The sequence below is a fragment of the Rhinoderma darwinii genome, chromosome 10 (genome assembly GCF_050947455.1).
Source record: "Rhinoderma darwinii isolate aRhiDar2 chromosome 10, aRhiDar2.hap1, whole genome shotgun sequence".
NCBI classification, from domain to species: Eukaryota; Metazoa; Chordata; class Amphibia; order Anura; family Rhinodermatidae; genus Rhinoderma; species Rhinoderma darwinii.
In genome coordinates, this window is record NC_134696.1 from 14,072,170 (window position 1) to 14,091,658 (window position 19,489).

A 19,489-nucleotide genomic window follows, 5' to 3' on the forward strand; every position below is an offset into this window, starting at 1 on the left:
CGTTCTGAGCCCTCCCATGGGCCCAAACGGCAATTTATCACCACAAATGGGGTAGTGCTGCACTCAGGACAAATTGCGCAACAGAATGGGGTATTTTATTTCTTGTGAGAATAAGAAATTTTCAGCCAAAACTACATATTTTTGGAAAAAATTAATTTTGTTTTAATTCCCAGCCCAATTCAAATAAGTTCTGTAAAAAAACTACGGTGTCAAAATGGTCACAACACCCATAAATGAATTCCTTGAGGGGTGTAGTTTCCAAAATGGGGTCACTTCTGGTTGGTTTTCTATTGCTTTGATACCTCTGGGGCTCCGCAAATGCGACATGGCACCCGAAAACCAATCAAGCAAAATCTGGACCCCAAAGAACAAATAGCGCTCCTTTCCTTCTGAGCCCTTCCATGGGCCCAATAGGCAGTTTATCAACACAAATGGGGTATTGCCGCACTCTGGACAAATTGGGCAACAAAATGTAGTATTTTATTTTTTGTGAAAATAAGAATTTTTGAGCTAAAACGACATATTATTGGAAAAAAATATATATTTTTTTAATTCCCAGCCCAATTAAAATAAGTTCTGTGAAGAAACTATGGTGTCTAAATGGTCATATTACCCATAAATGAATTCCTTGAGGGGTGCAGTTTACAAAATGGGGTCACTTCTGGTGGGTTTCTATTGCTTTGATACCTCTGGGGTTCTGCAAATGCGACATGGCACCCGAAAACCAATACAGCAAAATCTGCACTCCAAAGAATACACAGCGCTCCTTCCCTTCTGAGGCCTCCCATGGGCCTAAACGGCAGTTTATCGCCACAAATGGGGTATTGCCGCACTCAGGAGAAATTGGGCAACAAAATGGGGTATTTTGTTCCCTGTGAAAATAAGAAATTTTTATAAAAAATGACATCTTATTGGAAAAAATAAAAAAAAATTCATTCACAGCCCATTTCAAATAGGTGCTGTGAAAAAACTGTGTGGTCAAAATTGTAACAACAACCATATTTGAATTCCTTGAGGGGTGTAGTTTCCAAAATGGGGTCACTATTGGGGGATTCCTACTGTTTTGGCACCTCAACACCTCTTCAAACCTGGCATGCTGCCTAAAATATATTCTAATAAAAAAAGAGGCCTCAAAATGCACTAGGTACTACTTTTCTTCTAGGGCTTGTGTTTTAGTCCACGAGCGCATGTGGGACATTTATAAAAACTGCAGAATCTGGGCAATGCATATGTAGTAGTATTTCTCTGGTAAAACCTTCTGTGTTACAGAATTTTTTTTTAATAAAATTGAAATTCAGCAAGAAAAATGAAATTTTCAAATTTCACCTCCACTTTGCTTTAATTCTTGTGAAATGAATGAAGGGTTAAAAAACTTTCTAAATGCTGTTTTGAATACTTTGAGGGGTCTAGTTTTTAAAATGGGGTGTTTTATCATGGGTTCCAATACATAGGCCCCTCAAACCACTTCAGAACTGAACAGGTACCTTAAAAAAAAGTTTTTTAAATTTTCTTAAAAATATGAGAAATTGCTGTTTATGTTCTAAGCCTTGTAACGTCCAAGAAAAATAAAAGAATGTTCAAAATACGATGCCAATCTAAAGTAGACATATGGGAAATGTGAACTAGTAACTATTTTGGGTGGTATAACCGTCTGTTTTACAAGCAGATGCATTTAAACCTGAAAAATGCTATTTTTTCAAAATTTTCTCTAAATTTTGCAATTTTTCACCAATAAACACTGAATATATCGACCAAATTTTACCACGAACATGAAGCCCAATGTGTCACGAGGAAACACTCTCAGAATCGCTTGGATAGGTTTAAGCATTCCGACGTTATTACCACATAAAGTGAAATATGTCAGATTTGAAAAATGGGCTCTGAGCCTTAAGGCTAAAACTAGGCTGTGTCCTTAAGGGGTTAAACAAGTGTAAGGAACAGCAAAATCTGAAACAGATAATTACGGAATTAACAAAGATTGGCTTTTTATATGACAAGCCTAATATTAAGTGCGCTGGAGTAAAATAATCTTAATTTTATAAGAGCTGCACAGCATTTAATAAAATAGGAACATCTCTGGTTGTCCTTGTGCCAGAAATTGAAATCTATTTTAGATGCGAGCTGGGAAAGATTTGCGTTATAATTCACGACAGTTTCTGACGTAAACTTGTACTAATGTGTAAGACCGCTGGTGGCCCCATCCATTTCCCCTAAACTCCGCCCACTGTATTAAAAAAATGGTGGAACTGGAGTAAAAATACAAAAGTCACACATTTTTTGCTCAAAAACTTTTTTACGCAAACTGTAAAAAATGTTTACGCTGTAAAACTGATGTATTATGTTTAATAAATTCCCCCGATTATCTATAAAGTAAATGTTCACACATGAACCATTTTTGTTTTTTTAATTTAAAAAGGTCCAAAGTTCTGTGCTAAATCATTTGATATTATATCTTTATAGAAATTGGAGATTCATTTTCCTGTTTCAGAGCTACAAATCTCATTAATTTACAAATCTCCTATTTACAGGATAGGTGATAATTTAGTAAAAATTATTTTTAGACAATTATATTGTGTACAAGGTTCAAATTAAGCAAATTTCAGGATTCTCTAAAAATTATCTAAGTAAATGAGATCATAGAGAAAAAGCCTCGTGGATTATTATATTGTTTTGTCATAAAGCTCGTAAATTTCTTCTCATAAATCAAGGTCTGAAAAACATATAGAGAATTCCCCCCCAAGTCAAGGACACAAACAGTTAAATGCTCTATTCACTTTATTACACTATTTATATAAAGCAGATACGAAACAGAATAACAATCAAAAAGCAACCGTGACCAAGATTTCAGACTCCCATGATGTCCCAGATGATCAGACTCGGTCTCTACAATATTATCTAGGATCAACCTACTTCTCCTTGTGAGCTGCAATGAATATGACGGCCTTATGGTCAATTAGGTCACTGACAGCCGTTCTCTCATTGACCTTACAGTAATCAATGAAAAAACCTTCTCCAACTAGAACTTTCCGGACAAAACTCTCATCATATGTGAAAACATGGAACTTGTCTTTTCCAACTGTAAAATATGTTGAACCTAAGACCCCAATTATTATAATGTGTCCTCCAGGTTTTAGCAACCTAGAGAACTTCCTCAGATATCTGATATAATCATCTTGATCTTTGCTGATAATATCCAGAAGCCAAACACTGATGACACAATCGGCTGGTGGTAAGACCAGTGGGTCTGTCATATTCTCTTTCTCCAGGTCGTATTTCACAACATGTTGAAGGGCTGATCTCAGTTTCGCTTCCTGGTCCTGACACTGATCACTGGGAAACAAAAAAGACAAGGAAAGTGATTGTCCCACAGTCAACACCAACATGGTGGCTCAGGACTTAGCACTGGACTATTGACTTGCAATACTAGAGGTAAAGCATGAAATAATCTAAGACTGATGCACCAAGTGTCAGGCTTATACTGTGACTTTCCAGCATTAATTTGTATAAGATTGCCCCCTATGAATAAGAACATTTTTCTGAGTGTGTAATAGAATTTTTACATCTAACTTGAGTTTTAACAGAATAAACCTTTTCCTGGATCTATGTCCCAACTCCCATTATATCTGTTGTATAAGAAGCAACAATCACAATGTCAGTCGTTCTTGATATTTGGACAAATACGTCACCTGTTTTCTTCTTTCTCTTGAAGAAGTGCTGATGTGTGGCCCCAATAAAATGCTCCCGTACGGTCGTCCACCCATCTCTTCAGCTCCATGATGCATCTGTTATTGATCTTCAGCACAAGGATGTTTTTGAAAAACTCACAGGCTGAATATAGATGATGAACAACGGAACCAGAACTGAGGTCAATCAAGATGTCTCCATTAATATGACCTGCAGAAAAACATTTTGACTATTGAAACATCCAATACGTTAAATCCTCATAAATTTTGTGTATAAACAAGGACATATGTCTGTATCAAGTCTAGCAAACTATGTAAACATTGTGTTTCCAATACCCAAAAATCTTAAAAAGAGATGTAATAATCCTCAAAGGTGGATGACACATGTATTTTAGAAGGTGAAGACTGCAATCATCTGAGGTCCTGTAGTAAGAGGAAAGAAAAGAACGGAGGCTCATGGGGCCATAACTAGAACAATCCAAAACTCTTCAATAGATTTTTAATAGAGAGGTTCTCACCTGATGGGAAGGTATATAGGTCACCCAATGTGTCCTCAATAACCAGGGGTGTAGCTGTTTACCTTTTGGGGCTGCAACTCATGAATCCAAATGTAGAATGAATTACCAAAAGTAGAACATAAAGCAAACATGGGGGCCCTTGTGTAGTATAGTCTGTATAATGTAAATTAAGAAGAAAGGTGCTAGACCCACCTGGCTGGATTGCATATTCTAAGGCACCACACTAGACACACAGAAACCAGAAAAGTTGTCCCAAGGGAAGTTATAGGTATGGGGCTTCAACAAACCATACATGCAGGCTCAGAAGTCCTATGCAGGGCCGGCAAAGTGTGGCCCTGGGCAAAATCACAAGAGGGGCCCCAAATTTGTAAATAATGTACCAAAAACATAGTTACATTCAGTCAATTCGGTAAATGAAAACAGGTATCAATTTGGTATTGCTGTAACCGTATTGACCCACAGAATTTTTCCGGAAATCGATGTATCGGAGTACGGGCTCAATAGAAAGTCTATGAGGCCGTATTCCGCTGATTCAGCTTTCTGGAAAAAGCTAAGTGCTCACCGGAGCGCTTCTGCCGCTTCATTTTAGCGATTTCTGGGGGTCTCAGTGCTCAGACCCACACCAATCAAAACTTCTGACATGTTACTATGACATGTCAGAAGTTTGTTGAACATTTGGTCACACCTCAACATGTCCTTTTAACTGCATGCTGAATGCCAAAAAACAAAACCCCGCAAAAAATGGAGGAATCACTGTTTTTTTTTTCACATTTCATCCCACAAAGACATTTTCTCCAGTTTCCCAGTACATTATATGCTACAAAAAATGGTGCACTGAAGATTTACAACTCGTCCCGCAAAAAATCAAGCCCTCATATGGCTATATCGATGGAAAAAAAATAAATTATAGCTTTTGAAAGGTGGGGAGGAAAAAACAAAAGTGAAGTACGAAAAATTGCTGTGGATCGAAGGGATTAATCAGGTCCCCCATTCATTAACTTTCCCACTGCAGCCATTTTTCATATTTTAACTTTTGTTTTTTCTCTCCACCTTCCAAAAGCCGTAACTATTTTATTTTTTAATCAATATTGCTGTTTTTGGGCTTTTTTTTTTGCGAGAGTAGTTGTAGATTTTCACTGCACCATTTATTGTACCATATTATTTAGTGGGAAACTGTAAAAAAAATATTTATGGGGTAGAATAGGAAAAAAACAGCGATTCCTCAATATTTTGGGTGATTTTGTTTTTACGTCGTTCACCATTAAAAACAGCATGTTAACTTTTTTCTGCGGGTCAATACGATTACAGCAATACCAAATTTATTATGTTTTTTTTATGTTTTACTACTTTTACAATGAAAAAGCTGAATGTTAAAAATAAATTTTCTGAGAGCCATAACTTTTTCATTTTTCTGTCGATTTAGCGGAATGAGGGCTTATTTTTTTGCAAGGCGAGCTGTAGTTTCTATTAGTATCATTTTGGGCTACATGAGACTTTTTGATCACTTTGCATTTAAGGAGGAGATGAAGTGGCAACAACACAGCATTACTGCCATTTTAAATTTTATACGGCGTTCCCTGTGCGGACTAAATAATTATATATTGTAATAGTTCAGACTTTTACGGACACGTTGATACCAGTCATGTTAATATTTTTAAAAAATTACGTTGTGCATGGTGGATAGTAGGAAAAGTTTTTTTTTTTACTTTTAATTTTGCCCCCCTAGTGGGCTTGAACCAGTGATCACTGGATCGATTGCACGATATACTGTAATGTATTGCAGTTTATCGTGATACTGACAGTTTTCTATGAAGCCCTGCCGGAAGGCTTCATAGAAGTACAGAGATGGCAGAACTGGGGGCCTTCATCAGGACCCCAGGCTGCCATGCTAACAAACGGCACCCCCTGATATCACCGTGGGGGGCGGTGGAACGTTACCGGGGTCGCCCCCCTGTATTTAGTCATTTAAATGCTGCAGTCGCTGTAGACCACATAATTTAAAGGGTTAAATGTGCGGGATCGCACTCGAGCGGATGTCGGCAAGGGGTTAATGAACCATATAGCTACAACTTCACTTAGAGCACCTATAGTTTCTGATTTCTAGAACCTTTACTGTCTGTAATACATAGGTGCTGCCCTCTTAGCTTTTTTTTTTTCCACATTTTCTTCGTGATCCACCCTATGCTGATTTTTTTCCCCCTTTATACTTTGAGTACTTGTGACGTCACTGGACCTGACCCTGTGTAGAATCTCCCAATCAACAACCCTGCCGAGCTGTCATTCATGTGTAGTCTGATGTAAGAAAGAAAGAGATAACTCTATCCAAATATAAGAATATCCTCTAAATATGAGAATGATGGAAAAATATTATTATGAGCAGAAAATGATTATTGGTGCACTTTATCAAAATATTGTGATCTATCGTTAAACATAGAACTGCAAAAAGTTTTCCAGGGTTCTCGTAGTAAGAGAAGGGAAAACAATGAATCTACTGAACCCTGACACCCAATATTCTTCATCATATACAATGACTAGGACTTTGTTCTGCTCCCTGTGATTTTCCAGTTGTTAAGACTGGGGCAGTATTTTTGCCCTCTCTGATCCCCCACATCCCAAAAAACAAGTTTGACCAATTTGTTTTCAGTTGTTTACAATTGTTTATATACAGTTAAAAATAGAATAATATACATGTCAATGTATCTTAGGAGTAATAAAATCAGGATACATACCCACAGTGAAAACTTGTCTGAGATTTTCAATGACAAATTTCAAGAAGTCCTCTCCAAAGACTATGTCAGATTTATCTGAAAAGTAATGCTCCAGAGATTGTCTGGAATCAAAGTCATGTACATGATAGAGCTTATGGGGACTGGAATCCATCATCTACTCCTGTATCACAGACGGGGTGACTACCTCTAGACCGGGGCACAAGGTCTTTATATAATTACCAGGATTCAATTTACAAAGTGTGTTACTAAGAATAACTTATCACATGATGACTTATTATATTCATGAGCCGGTCATGGGAACTTGTGTTATAATAAAATCACATAGGGAAATAATGATCTTTAATCCCTTGAGTACCCAGCTCATTTTGGCCTTGAGGACCAGACCCATTTTTTCAAATCTGACATGTGTCACTTTATGTGGTAATAACTCTGGAATGCTTTTACCTATCCAATTGATTCTGAGATTGTTTTCTCGTGACATATTGTACTTTATGTTAGTGAAAAAATTTGGTCGATAAATTCATTGCTTATTTGTGAAAAACACGAAAATTTTGAGAAAATTTGAAGAAATTATGATTTTTCCAATTTTAAATGTATCTGCTTGTAAGACAGGCAGTTATACCACACAAAATAGTTACTAATTAACATTTCCCATATGTCTACTTTATGTTTGCATCGTTTTTTGAACATCCTTTTATTTTTCTAGGATGTTACAAGGCTTAGAACTTTTGCAGCAATTTCTCCCATTTTTAAGAAAATTTCAAAAAGCTATTTTTTTCAGGGACAAGTTCAGTTCTGAAGTGGCTTTGAGGGCCCTATATATTAGAAAACCCCATAAAACACCCCATTTTGAAAACTGCACCCCTCAAAGTATCCAAAACAGCATTCAGAAAGTGTTTCAACCCTTTAGGCGTTTTACAGGAATTGAAGGAAAGTAAAGTTGAAATTTTCAAATTTCATTTTTTTTTTTACAGAATTCATATGTAATAAATGTTTTTTCTGTACTACAGAAGGTTTTATCTGAGAAATGCAACTCAATATTTATTGCCCAGGTTCTGCAGTTTTTAGAAATATCCCACATGTGGCCCTAGTCTGCTAATGGACTGAAACACAGGCCTCAGAAGCAAAGGAACAGAGGATTTTGGGGCCTCCTTTTTTCAGAATATATTTTAGGCACCATGTCAGGTTTGAAGAGGTCTTGTGGTGCCAAAACAGTGGAAACCCCCAAAAGTGACCCCATTTTTTAAATTACACCCCTCAGGGAATTTATCTAGGGGTATAGTTAGCATTTTGCTATATTTATTTGAGTTAGTCTGGGAAAATGAAAATCTTTTTTTCTGGAAAAACTTAAAAATTTCTAATTTTTGCAAGATATAAAGGAGAAAAAGAACCCCAACATTTGTAAAGCAATTTCTCCCTATTACGGAAATACCCCATATGTGGTAATAAACTGCTGTTTGGACCCACAGCAGGGCTCAGAAGGGAAGGAGCGCCATTTGGATTTTGGAGCTCTGATTTTACTGGAATGGTTTTCGGTGCCGTGTCACGTTTGCAACGCCCTGGAGGGACCTAAACAGTGGAAACCCCCCAAAAGTGACCCATTTTGGAAACTATACCCCTCAAGGAATTTTTCTAATGGTACAGTTAGCATTTTGACCCCACAGGTGTTTTGCTGAATTTATTGGAATTAGTGTGTGAAGATGAATAGAGACTTTTTTTTTTTTTTTAAAAACAGAATTTTCTAATTTTTATATGGAATAAAGGAGAAAAAGCAACTCAACATTTCTAAAGCAATTTCTCCTGATTACAGTAATACCCCATATGTGGTAATAAACTGCTGTTTGGACCCACGGCAGGGCTCAGAATGTACGGAGCACCATTTGGATTTTGCCGCTCAGATTTTGCTGAATGGGTTTCTGGGGGCCATGTCACATTTGCAGAGCCCCTGAAGTACCAGTACAGTAGAAATTCCCCTGGTATGATCCCAATTTGGAACTATACCCCTGAAATAATTAAATTAGAGGTGTAGTGAGCATTTTTAGCCCTCAGGTGTTTTATAGATTTTATTAGAATTGGTCCGTGAAAATGCAAAAAATTTTTTTTCCAATAACCTGTAGATTTAGCTCAGAATTTTTCATTTCCACAAGGAATACAGGAGAAAAGACACCCTAAAATGTGTCACACAATTTCTCCTGAGTAGGGAAATACCCCATATGTGGTTGTAAACGGCTATTTGGACATACGGCAAGGGTCTAAACGGAAAAAGCGCAATTTAGTTTTTGGAGTGGAGATTTTACTAAATTTGTTTTTGACGCCATGTTGCATTGCGCTGAGGTACCAGTACAGTGAAAACTCCCGAGAAGTGACCCCATTTAGGAAACTACATCCCTCAAGGAATTCATCTAGAAGTGTATTGAGCATTTTGACCCCCAAATTAGTGCACAGTGGATGTTGCAGATTGAAAATTGCCATTTTCCACAGATATGCGCTATTTCAGTGTCCAATGTGTTGGGCCCAGCATGTACCACTGGAGACATACGCCCCATAAATTGTTAAGCGGTTCTCCAGAGTACTGTAATACCCGATATGTGGTCATAAACTGCTGTTTGGGCATACTGCCAGGCCCAGAAGGAGCGCCATTTGGCTTTTGGAGCACAGATTTTGCTTGGTAGTAGTTGTGTTTAGTGTTTTACTGGTGTCAGTTATAATGTGGGGGCATATGTAAGCTGGGCGGAGTACATCAGGGTATATGTAAGCTGGGCAGAGTACATCAGGGTATATGTAAGCTGGGCGGAGTACATCAGGGTATATGTAAGCTGGACAGAGTACATCAGGGTATATGTAAGCTGGGCGGAGTACATCAGGGTATTTGTAAGCTGTGCGGAGTACATCAGGGTATATGTAAGCTGTGCAGAGTACATCGGGGTATATGTAAGCTGGGCGTAGTACATCAGGGTATATGTAAGCTGCGTGGAGTACATCAGAGTATATGTAAGCTGTGCGGAGTGTATCAGGGTATATGTAAGCTGTGCGGAGTACATCTGGGTATATGTAAGCTGGGCGGGTACATCAGGGTATATGTAAGCTGGGCGGGTACATCAGGGTATATGTAAGCTGGGCGGAGTACATCAGGGTATATGTAAACTGGGCGGAGTACATCGGTATATGTAAGCTGCGCGGAGTACATCAGGGTATATGTAAGCTGCGCGGAGTACATCAGGGTATATGTAAGCTGCGCGGAGTACATCAGGGTATATGTAAGCTGTGCGGAGTACATCTGGGTATATGTAAGCTGGGCGGAGTACATCGGGGTATATGTAAACTTGGCGGAGTACATCAGGGTATATGTGAGCTTGGCGGAGTACATCAGGGTATATGTAAACTGGGCGGAGTACATCAGGGTATATGTAAGCTGGGCGGAGTGTATAAGGGTATATGTAAGCTGTGCGGAGTACATCGGGGTATATGTAAGCTGGGCGGAGTACATCAGGGTATATGTAAGCTGCGCAGAGTACATCAGGGTATATGTAAGCTGTGCGGAGTACATCAGGGTATATGTGAGCTGGGCGGAGTACATCAGGGTATATGTAAACTGGGCGGAGTACAACAGGGTATATGTAAGCTGGGCGGAGTACATCAGGGTATATGTAAGCTGGGCGGAGTACATCAGGGTATATGTAATCTGTTAGGAGTACATCAGGGTATATGTAAGCTGTGTGGAGTACATCAGGGTATATGTAAGCTGTGCGGAGTACATCAGGGTATATGTAAGCTGCGCGGAGTACATCAGGGTATATGTAAGCTGTGCGGAGTACATCAGGGTATATGTAAGCTGGGCGGAGTACATCGGGGTATATGTAAACTTGGCGGAGTACATCAGGGTATATGTGAGCTGGGCGGAGTACATCAGGGTATATGTAAACTGGGCGGAGTACATCAGGGTATATGTAAGCTGGGCGGAGTGTATCAGGGTATATGTAAGCTGTGCGGAGTACATCGGGGTATATGTAAGCTGGGCGGAGTACATCAGGGTATATGTAAGCTGCGCAGAGTACATCAGGGTATATGTAAACTGGGCGGAGTACAACAGGGTATATGTAAGCTGGGCAGAGTACATCAGGGTATATGTAAGCTGGGCGGAGTGCAACAGGTCATAATAGGATGATGTAATAATGGGGAGAATGAATTATAAAATTAATTACCCATGGATAGTGACATACGCTTTAAACCAATACTTCATACACAGGCCAGATTTTTGGGTGTAGAAGTCGCACTTCAAAAGGGTGTCTGTGGTGTTGTACAAAATATCCGCACTCCAGTATTGCCTAATCTTTAACTTCTTCACTAGCCCCATATGTAGCACAGACCCCAAAATGTCATAGTTTCCGCTGCATTTACAGAGTCTACCAATGGGGGCTGCAAATGATGACGTGGGGTTTTAGGTGAAGAACTGCTGCACATATAAATTAGTTTGGGCCGTCGTTTTGCATTATTGCGTTCCAAGAGTCATAACTTTTTATTTTTCCGTTGACGAGCTATGTGAGTGCTTGATTTTCATGGGATGAGCTGTAGTTTTTATTATTATCATTTTGGGGTACATGCGATAATTTGATCAGTTTTTATTCCATTTTTTCTGAGGTGAGGAGACCAAAAAACAGAAATTCTTTCACTATTTTTGTTATCATTTTTTACCGGCGTTCTCTGTGCAGCATAAACAACATGTTTACTTTATTCTGCGGTTCGATACGATTATGGCAATACCAAATTTATATAGTTTTTATATGTTTTACTACTTTTACAAAATAAAAACACTTTTTTCTAAATAAAATGTTTTAGTGTCACCATGTCCTGAGAGCCATAACTTTTATTTATTTTTTTCGATGGAGCTTTGTGAGGGCTTGTTTTTTGCGTGACACACTGTAGTTTTTATTGGTACCACGTTTGGCTACGCGCGACTTTTTGATCACTTTTTATTCAATTTTTTTGGAAACAACGTGACCAAAAAAGGAAATTCTGCCATTGTTTTTTATTGTATTTTTTTTACGGTGTTCACCGTGCGGGATAAATAAAATGATATTTTTTTAGGTCAGGCCGATATGAACGCGGCAATACCTATTATGTCTAGTTTTTGTTTTTCAGTTTTTTCTAATTGTAAAGGACTTGATCAGGAAAACAGGGCGATTATTGGTTTTATTACGTAAAACATTTATTTATCTAAATCTTTTTTTTTTTCACTTTTTATTTTCAGTGGTTAGCACTATTGCCTTGCAGCGCTGGGGTCCTGGCCTGGGTTCAAATCCAACCAAGGACAACATCTGCATGGAGTTTGTATGTTTTCCCCGTGTTTGCGTCGGTTTCCTCCTGGTACTCCGGTTTCCTCCCACACCCCAAAAACATACCGATAGGGAATTTAGATTGTGAACCCCAATGGGGACAGTAAAAAAGAGGACCTCTGTACAGCGCTGCGTAATATGTTGGCGCTATATAAGTAACTTAAATAATAATAATGACATTTATTTGTCTCCAGTGCCAAGTGAGGGGTCATTGTCACTGAATATTCATTATTTAACATTGTTCTTTTTAATCATATTATTTATAAAACTTTTTTATTTTTTACATTCTACTTAATCACACTACTTTTTTACTATCCCTTCCCTGCAACTATATACATAATTATTCCGGTGGTGTACACCTAGTGTGGTTTCATTGCTCTAACTATTTATAAAACTGTAAGAGGGCATACATGTATTACATATCTCTACTATCTACTAGGGGGCTGTGTGGCTGTACGGACACTGTATTCGCGTGGGCAGGCAGGGAACCTAGCGTTATGCACAACTATGATGCTAGGAGCCCAGCTCCCTGAACTGTGTTCGGTCCGAGAGATGCAGCCAAAATGCGGTCCGTATATCATGGACCAAACACGGCGTGTGAATAAGGCCTTAGATCCTGCAGTCATTAGTTACGTCCTCCAGCTGATTTCTTCTCAAGCGGACGTGCATGCACAGACACCACAACACTGTCCTCTGCTTCTCCTATCCTCTGCATCTACAAGCAGAGCATAAAGTATGGCTTGTGCTCCGGGAAAACAAGAAAGGTTTAAGTAGCTAGTAAAACGAAAAGTAGTGCAGGCCACAGTCACGATGCGGTAGAGAGACAACTGTGTTGATCCTCTGCTCTCCTCTGCTTGATAGTAACATGGGGTAGGATGAAGGCCCACCCACCAATTGGGAAGTACAAACGAGCCACATCAGAGAGGGACGCAAGTGCTGAAAATATTAGCATCTTTTACAATAAAAATCCAACCCCTTTAACTACAGGCCAAACTGAGTTAGTATTTCGTACTGGTTCTGTTAACTGATTTTGATCACCCAGATCTGTCTTAAGGCTTTTTTCACACTGCATATGTTTAGGCTGAAAAATACGAGGCTGATTTCAAGGGAAAACAGCCTCTGAATCCAGGAATTTTGGACCGATTTCCATAGTGTTTTTTCATTTTGCAAGCGCTCTTTGAGATATCAGTGAGAAAAGTCCAGTTATAAAAGGCTTGAAGAAGTGAAATGTCACTTCTTTATTACGAAACATTTTTTAATACAGCAGAGTAAGAATATGGCTCATATAAACTACATGAACTTAATATGAAGCTGTTTGCAGGTATATTTCAAGTGTATTTCGATGCGTAATACAAACATTTTATGCTCCGAAATACATCTGAAAAAAACCAAAGTGTAAACAAGGCTTAGGGCTTTTACACACACACCAGAGCCATTTGCATGGAGCCGGTACAGCTCTTTGGTACAGAGTTGCTGTCACGGCAGTGGTTGTGGACCGCCACTGTCCATTACGACAGCCACGACCACAGACCGTTGTCATCCTGCCAGTGTCTCCCTCCTATGATTAGGGGTGCGAGCGCGCTCTGTCCCAACCTTTAAGGGCCAGCGCGTGCACATCTTAAAGTTCCCTATTCTATCCCTGATCATCCTGGACTATATAGAGGGTTCCGACCTTCCACTCCTTGCCTGAGCATTGTTGCGGTCTACCCATGTTCGTACTGCAAATGGCCCCTTAGTTGTATCCTGCTCCGAGTGTTCTCATGCCCTCCTACCTGTATCCTGTATCCCGTGCATTGTTTGTTCCTAAGTCCTTTTAGTGTTGAAGTCATATTGTGTCATCTGCTATGCCTGCTGTTATATACCACGTCTAGTGTCATCCGCACTGCCTGCTTTTATACACCACCTCTGGTGTCATCCGCTACACCTGCTGTTATACACCAAATCTGGTGTCACCTGCCACTCCTGCTGTCACACACCATGTCTGTTGTCATCTGCCTCTCCAGGTATCATCTGCCACGTCTGGCGCTACCTGCCACATCAAGTCCCATCCGTGCCAAAGCCTCTGCTACAGTCTGGACTATCTCAGGTAGCCTCGTGCTACGAAATTTGTATAGACTTTGTATAGACTGTGACTTGGCCAGCTGGCACTCTGCTACAGCGAAGCGGCCTAGTGGGTCCACATACCCCTAGATCGTGATAGTCGTAAATGTTAAGTTGGGAGCTTTACATACGAACTGAGATATTTTCAACTATAAATAATGCTTCTGGTAGATAATACCTCTATATGTGGAGAGTATGTTGAAACATCCCATACCTTTTTTCTTTTCATGTTGGCCGAAAATATAACAAAATTTATTCAATACGGTGAACGCCGTAGCGAGAAAAAAGTTTAAAATGTCAGAATCACAGTTTTTTTTGCCATTTCAACTCCCACAATTTTTTTTATAAGAAGTGATCGAAATGCTCGAGATTCCACAAATGGTATTAATAAAAACTACATCTTTCCATGTGCAAATCGACGCATTACACAGGCTTTACACAGAAATATAAAAAAGTTATGGGGGTCACAATATGGTGATGCAAAACAGTTTTGTTTCTTTCAAACATTTACATTTTTTAAAGGTACTAAAACATAACAAAAGCTATATAAATTTGTTATCACTGTGAACATACTGATCCGCAGAATAAAAATAATGTGTCATTTTCACCGTATAGTAAATGCTGTAAAAACGAAACCTTTGAGAAAATGGAGGAACTGCTGTTTATTTCCAACTCCACCCCATTCTGAATTTTTTTCCAGCTTCCCAGTACATCGCACATAATATTAAATAGTACCATTAGAAAGAACAACTTCTCCCATAAAAATTAAGCCCTCATATGGCTGTGTCAACAGAAAAATAAAGAGGTTATGAGCTTTGGAAGGCGGGGAGGAAAAAACGAAAGTATAAAAACGAAAATTACTCTGGCCTTCAAAGGGTTAAACCCTGCGCTCTGAACTAAAGAAAAAAAAATAAAAACAATCAATTAAAAAACCCAAAATAAAAATAAAAAAATAAAAATAAAATGTAAAACAGATATCAGCGTTTAACTTAAAATATAACATGAATAAATTATATATATAACCATATATAAAAAACAGAATGATAGTCCTGCATAGAAAGTTCTCTGAGTTCTCTATTGGATTGCTTCACCACCTCTCATATTCAGACTTCCCGTATTTTTAGTGATCATACTCCTGTGTGTTCCTCCAAACATTTGAGTTAGCTTATGCAGGGCATTTTAAGCTCCACCCTTGATCTGCCCAAAAATGGCCACAAAATCTTCCTGAAATTAAATTTTTGGGCTCATTTGAATAAGCCCTTCTCCTTTTGAGTACTGTTTTGTAGGATAATCCTATGAAAAACAGGGACAATCGGTAGATATGCATTAGTAACCTTGACCCAGCTAATAAATAACCACCCTTTATTTTTGACCTTCCGATATAATAACCTAACTACACACATCTGCCATCTGTTCCAGCATTCAAATTTTTTGTGCTAAGCTTTTCATGTGGAATTGCATCAAATGGTTCTGAAAATCTAGATATACAACATTTTAAGCCTTACCTACAATGTTGGGCTCTACCCGATTTCCCCTAACCGGTTGTTAAAATGACAGCTGGTTTGTGGAAGCAGAGAGTAGAGGGATCTGAATCCGATCCTACTTCTATCCCTTTTAGTACTCAGATACAATTGATCAGCCCTAACTGATGTTCTCAGAAGCAAGGAAAACATCACTTATCAGCTTTGTTTGTAATACAGATGGTGCAATGACCTAATCGCGCTGCTGACCTAGTTTAAGCATTGCTCCCCTTGACTAAAAGATTTCAGGCCTGCATCGCTGTATTAAAGCAAGGGAACATGAATAGTTAAATTTTATTTACTTGTTTTCCGGTTGCTGAATTGTGTGTCGCTTCATCTTTAGGGGGCACTGTGTATGTGGTGCTGTATTTTCCGGGGGCGCTATGTGTGTGGCATTAACAGTAGGAGGCACATTATGTGGCACTAACTTCAGGTGGCACTGTGTGTATAGTTCTTTATCTTCAGGGAACACAGTGTGTGCCACTTCACTTTTAGGGGGCACATAGACAGACTCTATCTTCAGGGGGCACTGGGTGTTTGTGGTGCTGTATTTTCAGAGGGCACAGTAACTGGCACCAACATCAGTGGGTAGTGTGTGACACTACCTTCAGGGGGTTAATCAAATTCTTACCATTGTTCAGCCCATGATTAGAGCTGTAGTTCCATGCCATACAAATTATTGTCTGAGTTAACCTGACATTGCAAATAATTTCTGTACTAATCTGGATTTCTGCTGGTGCTGTATATATGTAGTGAACTTAATTCTGGTGCTGTATATGTTTACTGAGCTTGGTTCTGGTGCCATATAAATGTACTGTGTTTGGTTCTGGTGCTGTATATATGTACCGAGCTTTGTTCTGGTGCTGTATATATGTCATGAGCTTGGTTCTTGTGCTGTATATATGTACTGAGCTTGGTTCTGGTACTGTATATATGTACTGATCTTTGTTCTCGTGCTGTATATATGTATTGAGCTTGGTTCTGGTGCAGTATATATGTACTGAGCTTGGTTCTGGTGCAGTATATATGTTATGAGCTTGGTTCTTGTGCTGTATATATGTACTGAGCTTAGTTCTGGGACTGTAAATATGTACTGAGCTTTGTTCAGGTGCTGTATATATGTACTGAGCTTGATTCTGGTGCTGTATATGTGTAATTAGATTGGTTTCTTGTACTATATAAATGTACTATGTTTATTTCTGGTGCAGCTGTTGCCCATAGCAACATTTGGATTTCACTTATCACTGTACTGGAAAAGTACAGCTGTGATCTGATTGGTTGTTATAGACAACTGCTTCATGTTTTCTCTGAGGAAAGCCCAGTAAAGAGGGTGTGGCCTGTAAAAAATGGGAGTGACTTATATTAGAAAATATTTTCCTTATTCCTCTTTTCAATCTCCAAATTACATCGTTTGAAACAGCTAATATTTTTTGTCTATTCATTGTAAATTTCTGTGTCTTAGACTTAAGAGGAATCTAAGGTTCATAAATGAAGATTCTTAATATCTATGATAAGGAGCAGACAAGCAACAAGGATCTCCTCAAGGAAAGCCCACAGTTATATGTTATATGTTTATCTTTATTACAATGTTATTATAATGCAAATATCCAGAAGCCTCATAATACCCCATGATGTCCCAGATGATCACACGAGTTCCCAGCACTACTATCAGTTCCACGAAAGGTTCCAAAAACAAAGCGACTGTAACAAGAAATTAACCAATATTCTATTCAAATGATGCTTATGTGCAGGATGTATATACTAAAGGAGTTCTCCTCTTTGGACAAACCCTATTTGTCCTATTTACAGGATAGGTGCTAATTTTCAAAAAAATATTTTTGACAATTATATTGTGTGCTAATTATTGATTCTAATTAAGCAAATTAACAGGATTCTCTAAAAATTATCTAAATAAATGAGATAATAGAGAAAAACCCTTGTGGATTATTATTTTGTTTTGTTTTAAATATTGTAAGTTTCTTCTCATAGATTAAAGTCTGTAAAATCTTTAGAGCAGGAACCCCCCCCCCCCCAGTCAAGGACACAAACAGTTAATGCAGGTGATTAGACTCGGTCTCGGCAATATTATCTAGGACCAGTCCAAGGCAAAGTTCTAAAAAGAACCGAACAATTATTTTTATGCTATTCTATACTGCACTAAGGAAGCTTCTTTTTGATTGTTAGATATTTTTTTTAAGCTTAACATAAGAAGTAGTGACATGCAGACTTTGTAATATTCAACCTATTTCTCCTTGTGAGCTGCAATAAATATGGTGACCTTATAGTCAATGATGTAATTCACCAACATTCTCTCCTTGACATTACAATAATCAATGATAAAACCTTCTCCAACTAGAACTTTCCTGACAAAATCCTCATCATATGTGGATCATATATGGAACTTGTCTTTTCCAACTGTGAAATATGTTGAAACTAAGACCCCAATTAATATGAAGTGACCTCCAGGTTTCAGCAACCTAGAGAACTTCCTCAGATATCTGATGTATTCAGTGGCGGTTCATCATTAGAGCGGTTCGGGTGGCCGCCTGGGGCCCAAGGCTCCCAGGGGGCCCTTTGCCGCCCGAACCCCCTCATGCCCGGTGGCGTCGCTAGCACTGGAGGGAACCCCGGTGCCAGGGCCGCACCTGTCATGAGGCGAGGTGAGCTTCTGTCCTACTCCCAGCTATTAGCAGTCATGGTCTGTGCTGAATCTCCCTCTGCTGCTTTAGAAGCTCCCCCTCCAGCCCCCCTTCCCTGCCCTACACATCTCTCCTCCTGCTGCTAGCAGTCGGGACATGGGGGAGGGGAGACTGTCGGCGGGCTCTGTGTCGGGCTGTGAGCAGGAGAAACACTGAGTGAAGGCTCCCACCACATCAACCTGCTAAACGCCCTTCACAAATATCCTACATAAAAGGTAAGTGCATGTGTGTTTACAATGTGTACTTTATATGTGTATAATGTGCATACTCATGTGTGTCTGTGATATGTACATGTGTATGTATGTATATAGTGTGTGTGTATATATAGTGTGTGTGTGTATGTGTGTGTATATATATAATATATATATTTCTGCAGCAATTCCGCAGAAACTAGCAGAAATTCCGCTGCAGAAAAAAAGTACAATTTCCTGCATTTTTGCTGCAGAAAATGGTGTGTATTTTGCTGTGTTTTTCTCAATGTTAGGGGATGGTGATGTCTCCTCTGAAAAAACGCAGCAATTCTGTCCACTTTCCGCAGCAGGAATTGACATGCTGCAGTACGAGAAATACGCACCGTAGGGCAAAATGTTTGTTCTGAAATTTTACGCAGCGTCTGGATGAGATTTGTTAAATCTCACTCACTTTGCTGCTACCGTATTCTGCGTATTTTCCGGGCGGAAAATACGCAGCAATTCTGTTAAGTGTGGACAAGCCCTAAATACAGTAGCAGCACAGTAGATTAGATGTGAACAATTCTCATCCACACGCTGCGTAAATGATAAGTGGGGGAAAAAATCTCAGAAATTGACCTGCGGTGCATTTTTTTTTATTCCGCAGCATGTCAATTGTATTTGCGTAATAGCTGCTCATTTGTTTTGGGTTTTCCCCATTTAATTCAATGGGGAGG

At 39.1% G+C, this 19,489-nt stretch overlaps 1 protein-coding gene across 1 annotated transcript; it reads right to left on the minus strand.

Moving 5' to 3' along the window:
* Positions 1–2,906: 2,906 nt before the first annotated feature.
* On the minus strand, positions 2,907–7,084 carry LOC142662469 (nicotinamide N-methyltransferase-like). The gene is made up of 3 exons (XM_075840674.1): positions 6,931–7,084; positions 3,687–3,894; positions 2,907–3,330 (listed from the first exon to the last, which is right to left on the minus strand). Exons 1-3 carry the CDS (start codon positions 7,082–7,084, stop codon positions 2,907–2,909), a joined length of 786 nt encoding a protein of 261 aa, XP_075696789.1.
* Positions 7,085–19,489: the final 12,405 nt, after the last annotated feature.

Bases quoted from the DNA above. Each gene is read 5' to 3' on its own strand.
- LOC142662469 (XM_075840674.1), bottom strand. From the start codon at position 7,084: ATGATGGATTCCAGTCCCCATAAGCTCTATCATGTACATGACTTTGAT. The intron at 3,895-6,930 runs GTATGTATCCTG...GTTTTTCTGCAG, and splicing joins CAGACAAGTTTTCACTGTGG to GTCATATTAATGGAGACATC. The intron at 3,331-3,686 runs GTGACGTATTTG...TTTGTTTCCCAG, and splicing joins CAAGAGAAAGAAGAAAACAG to TGATCAGTGTCAGGACCAGG.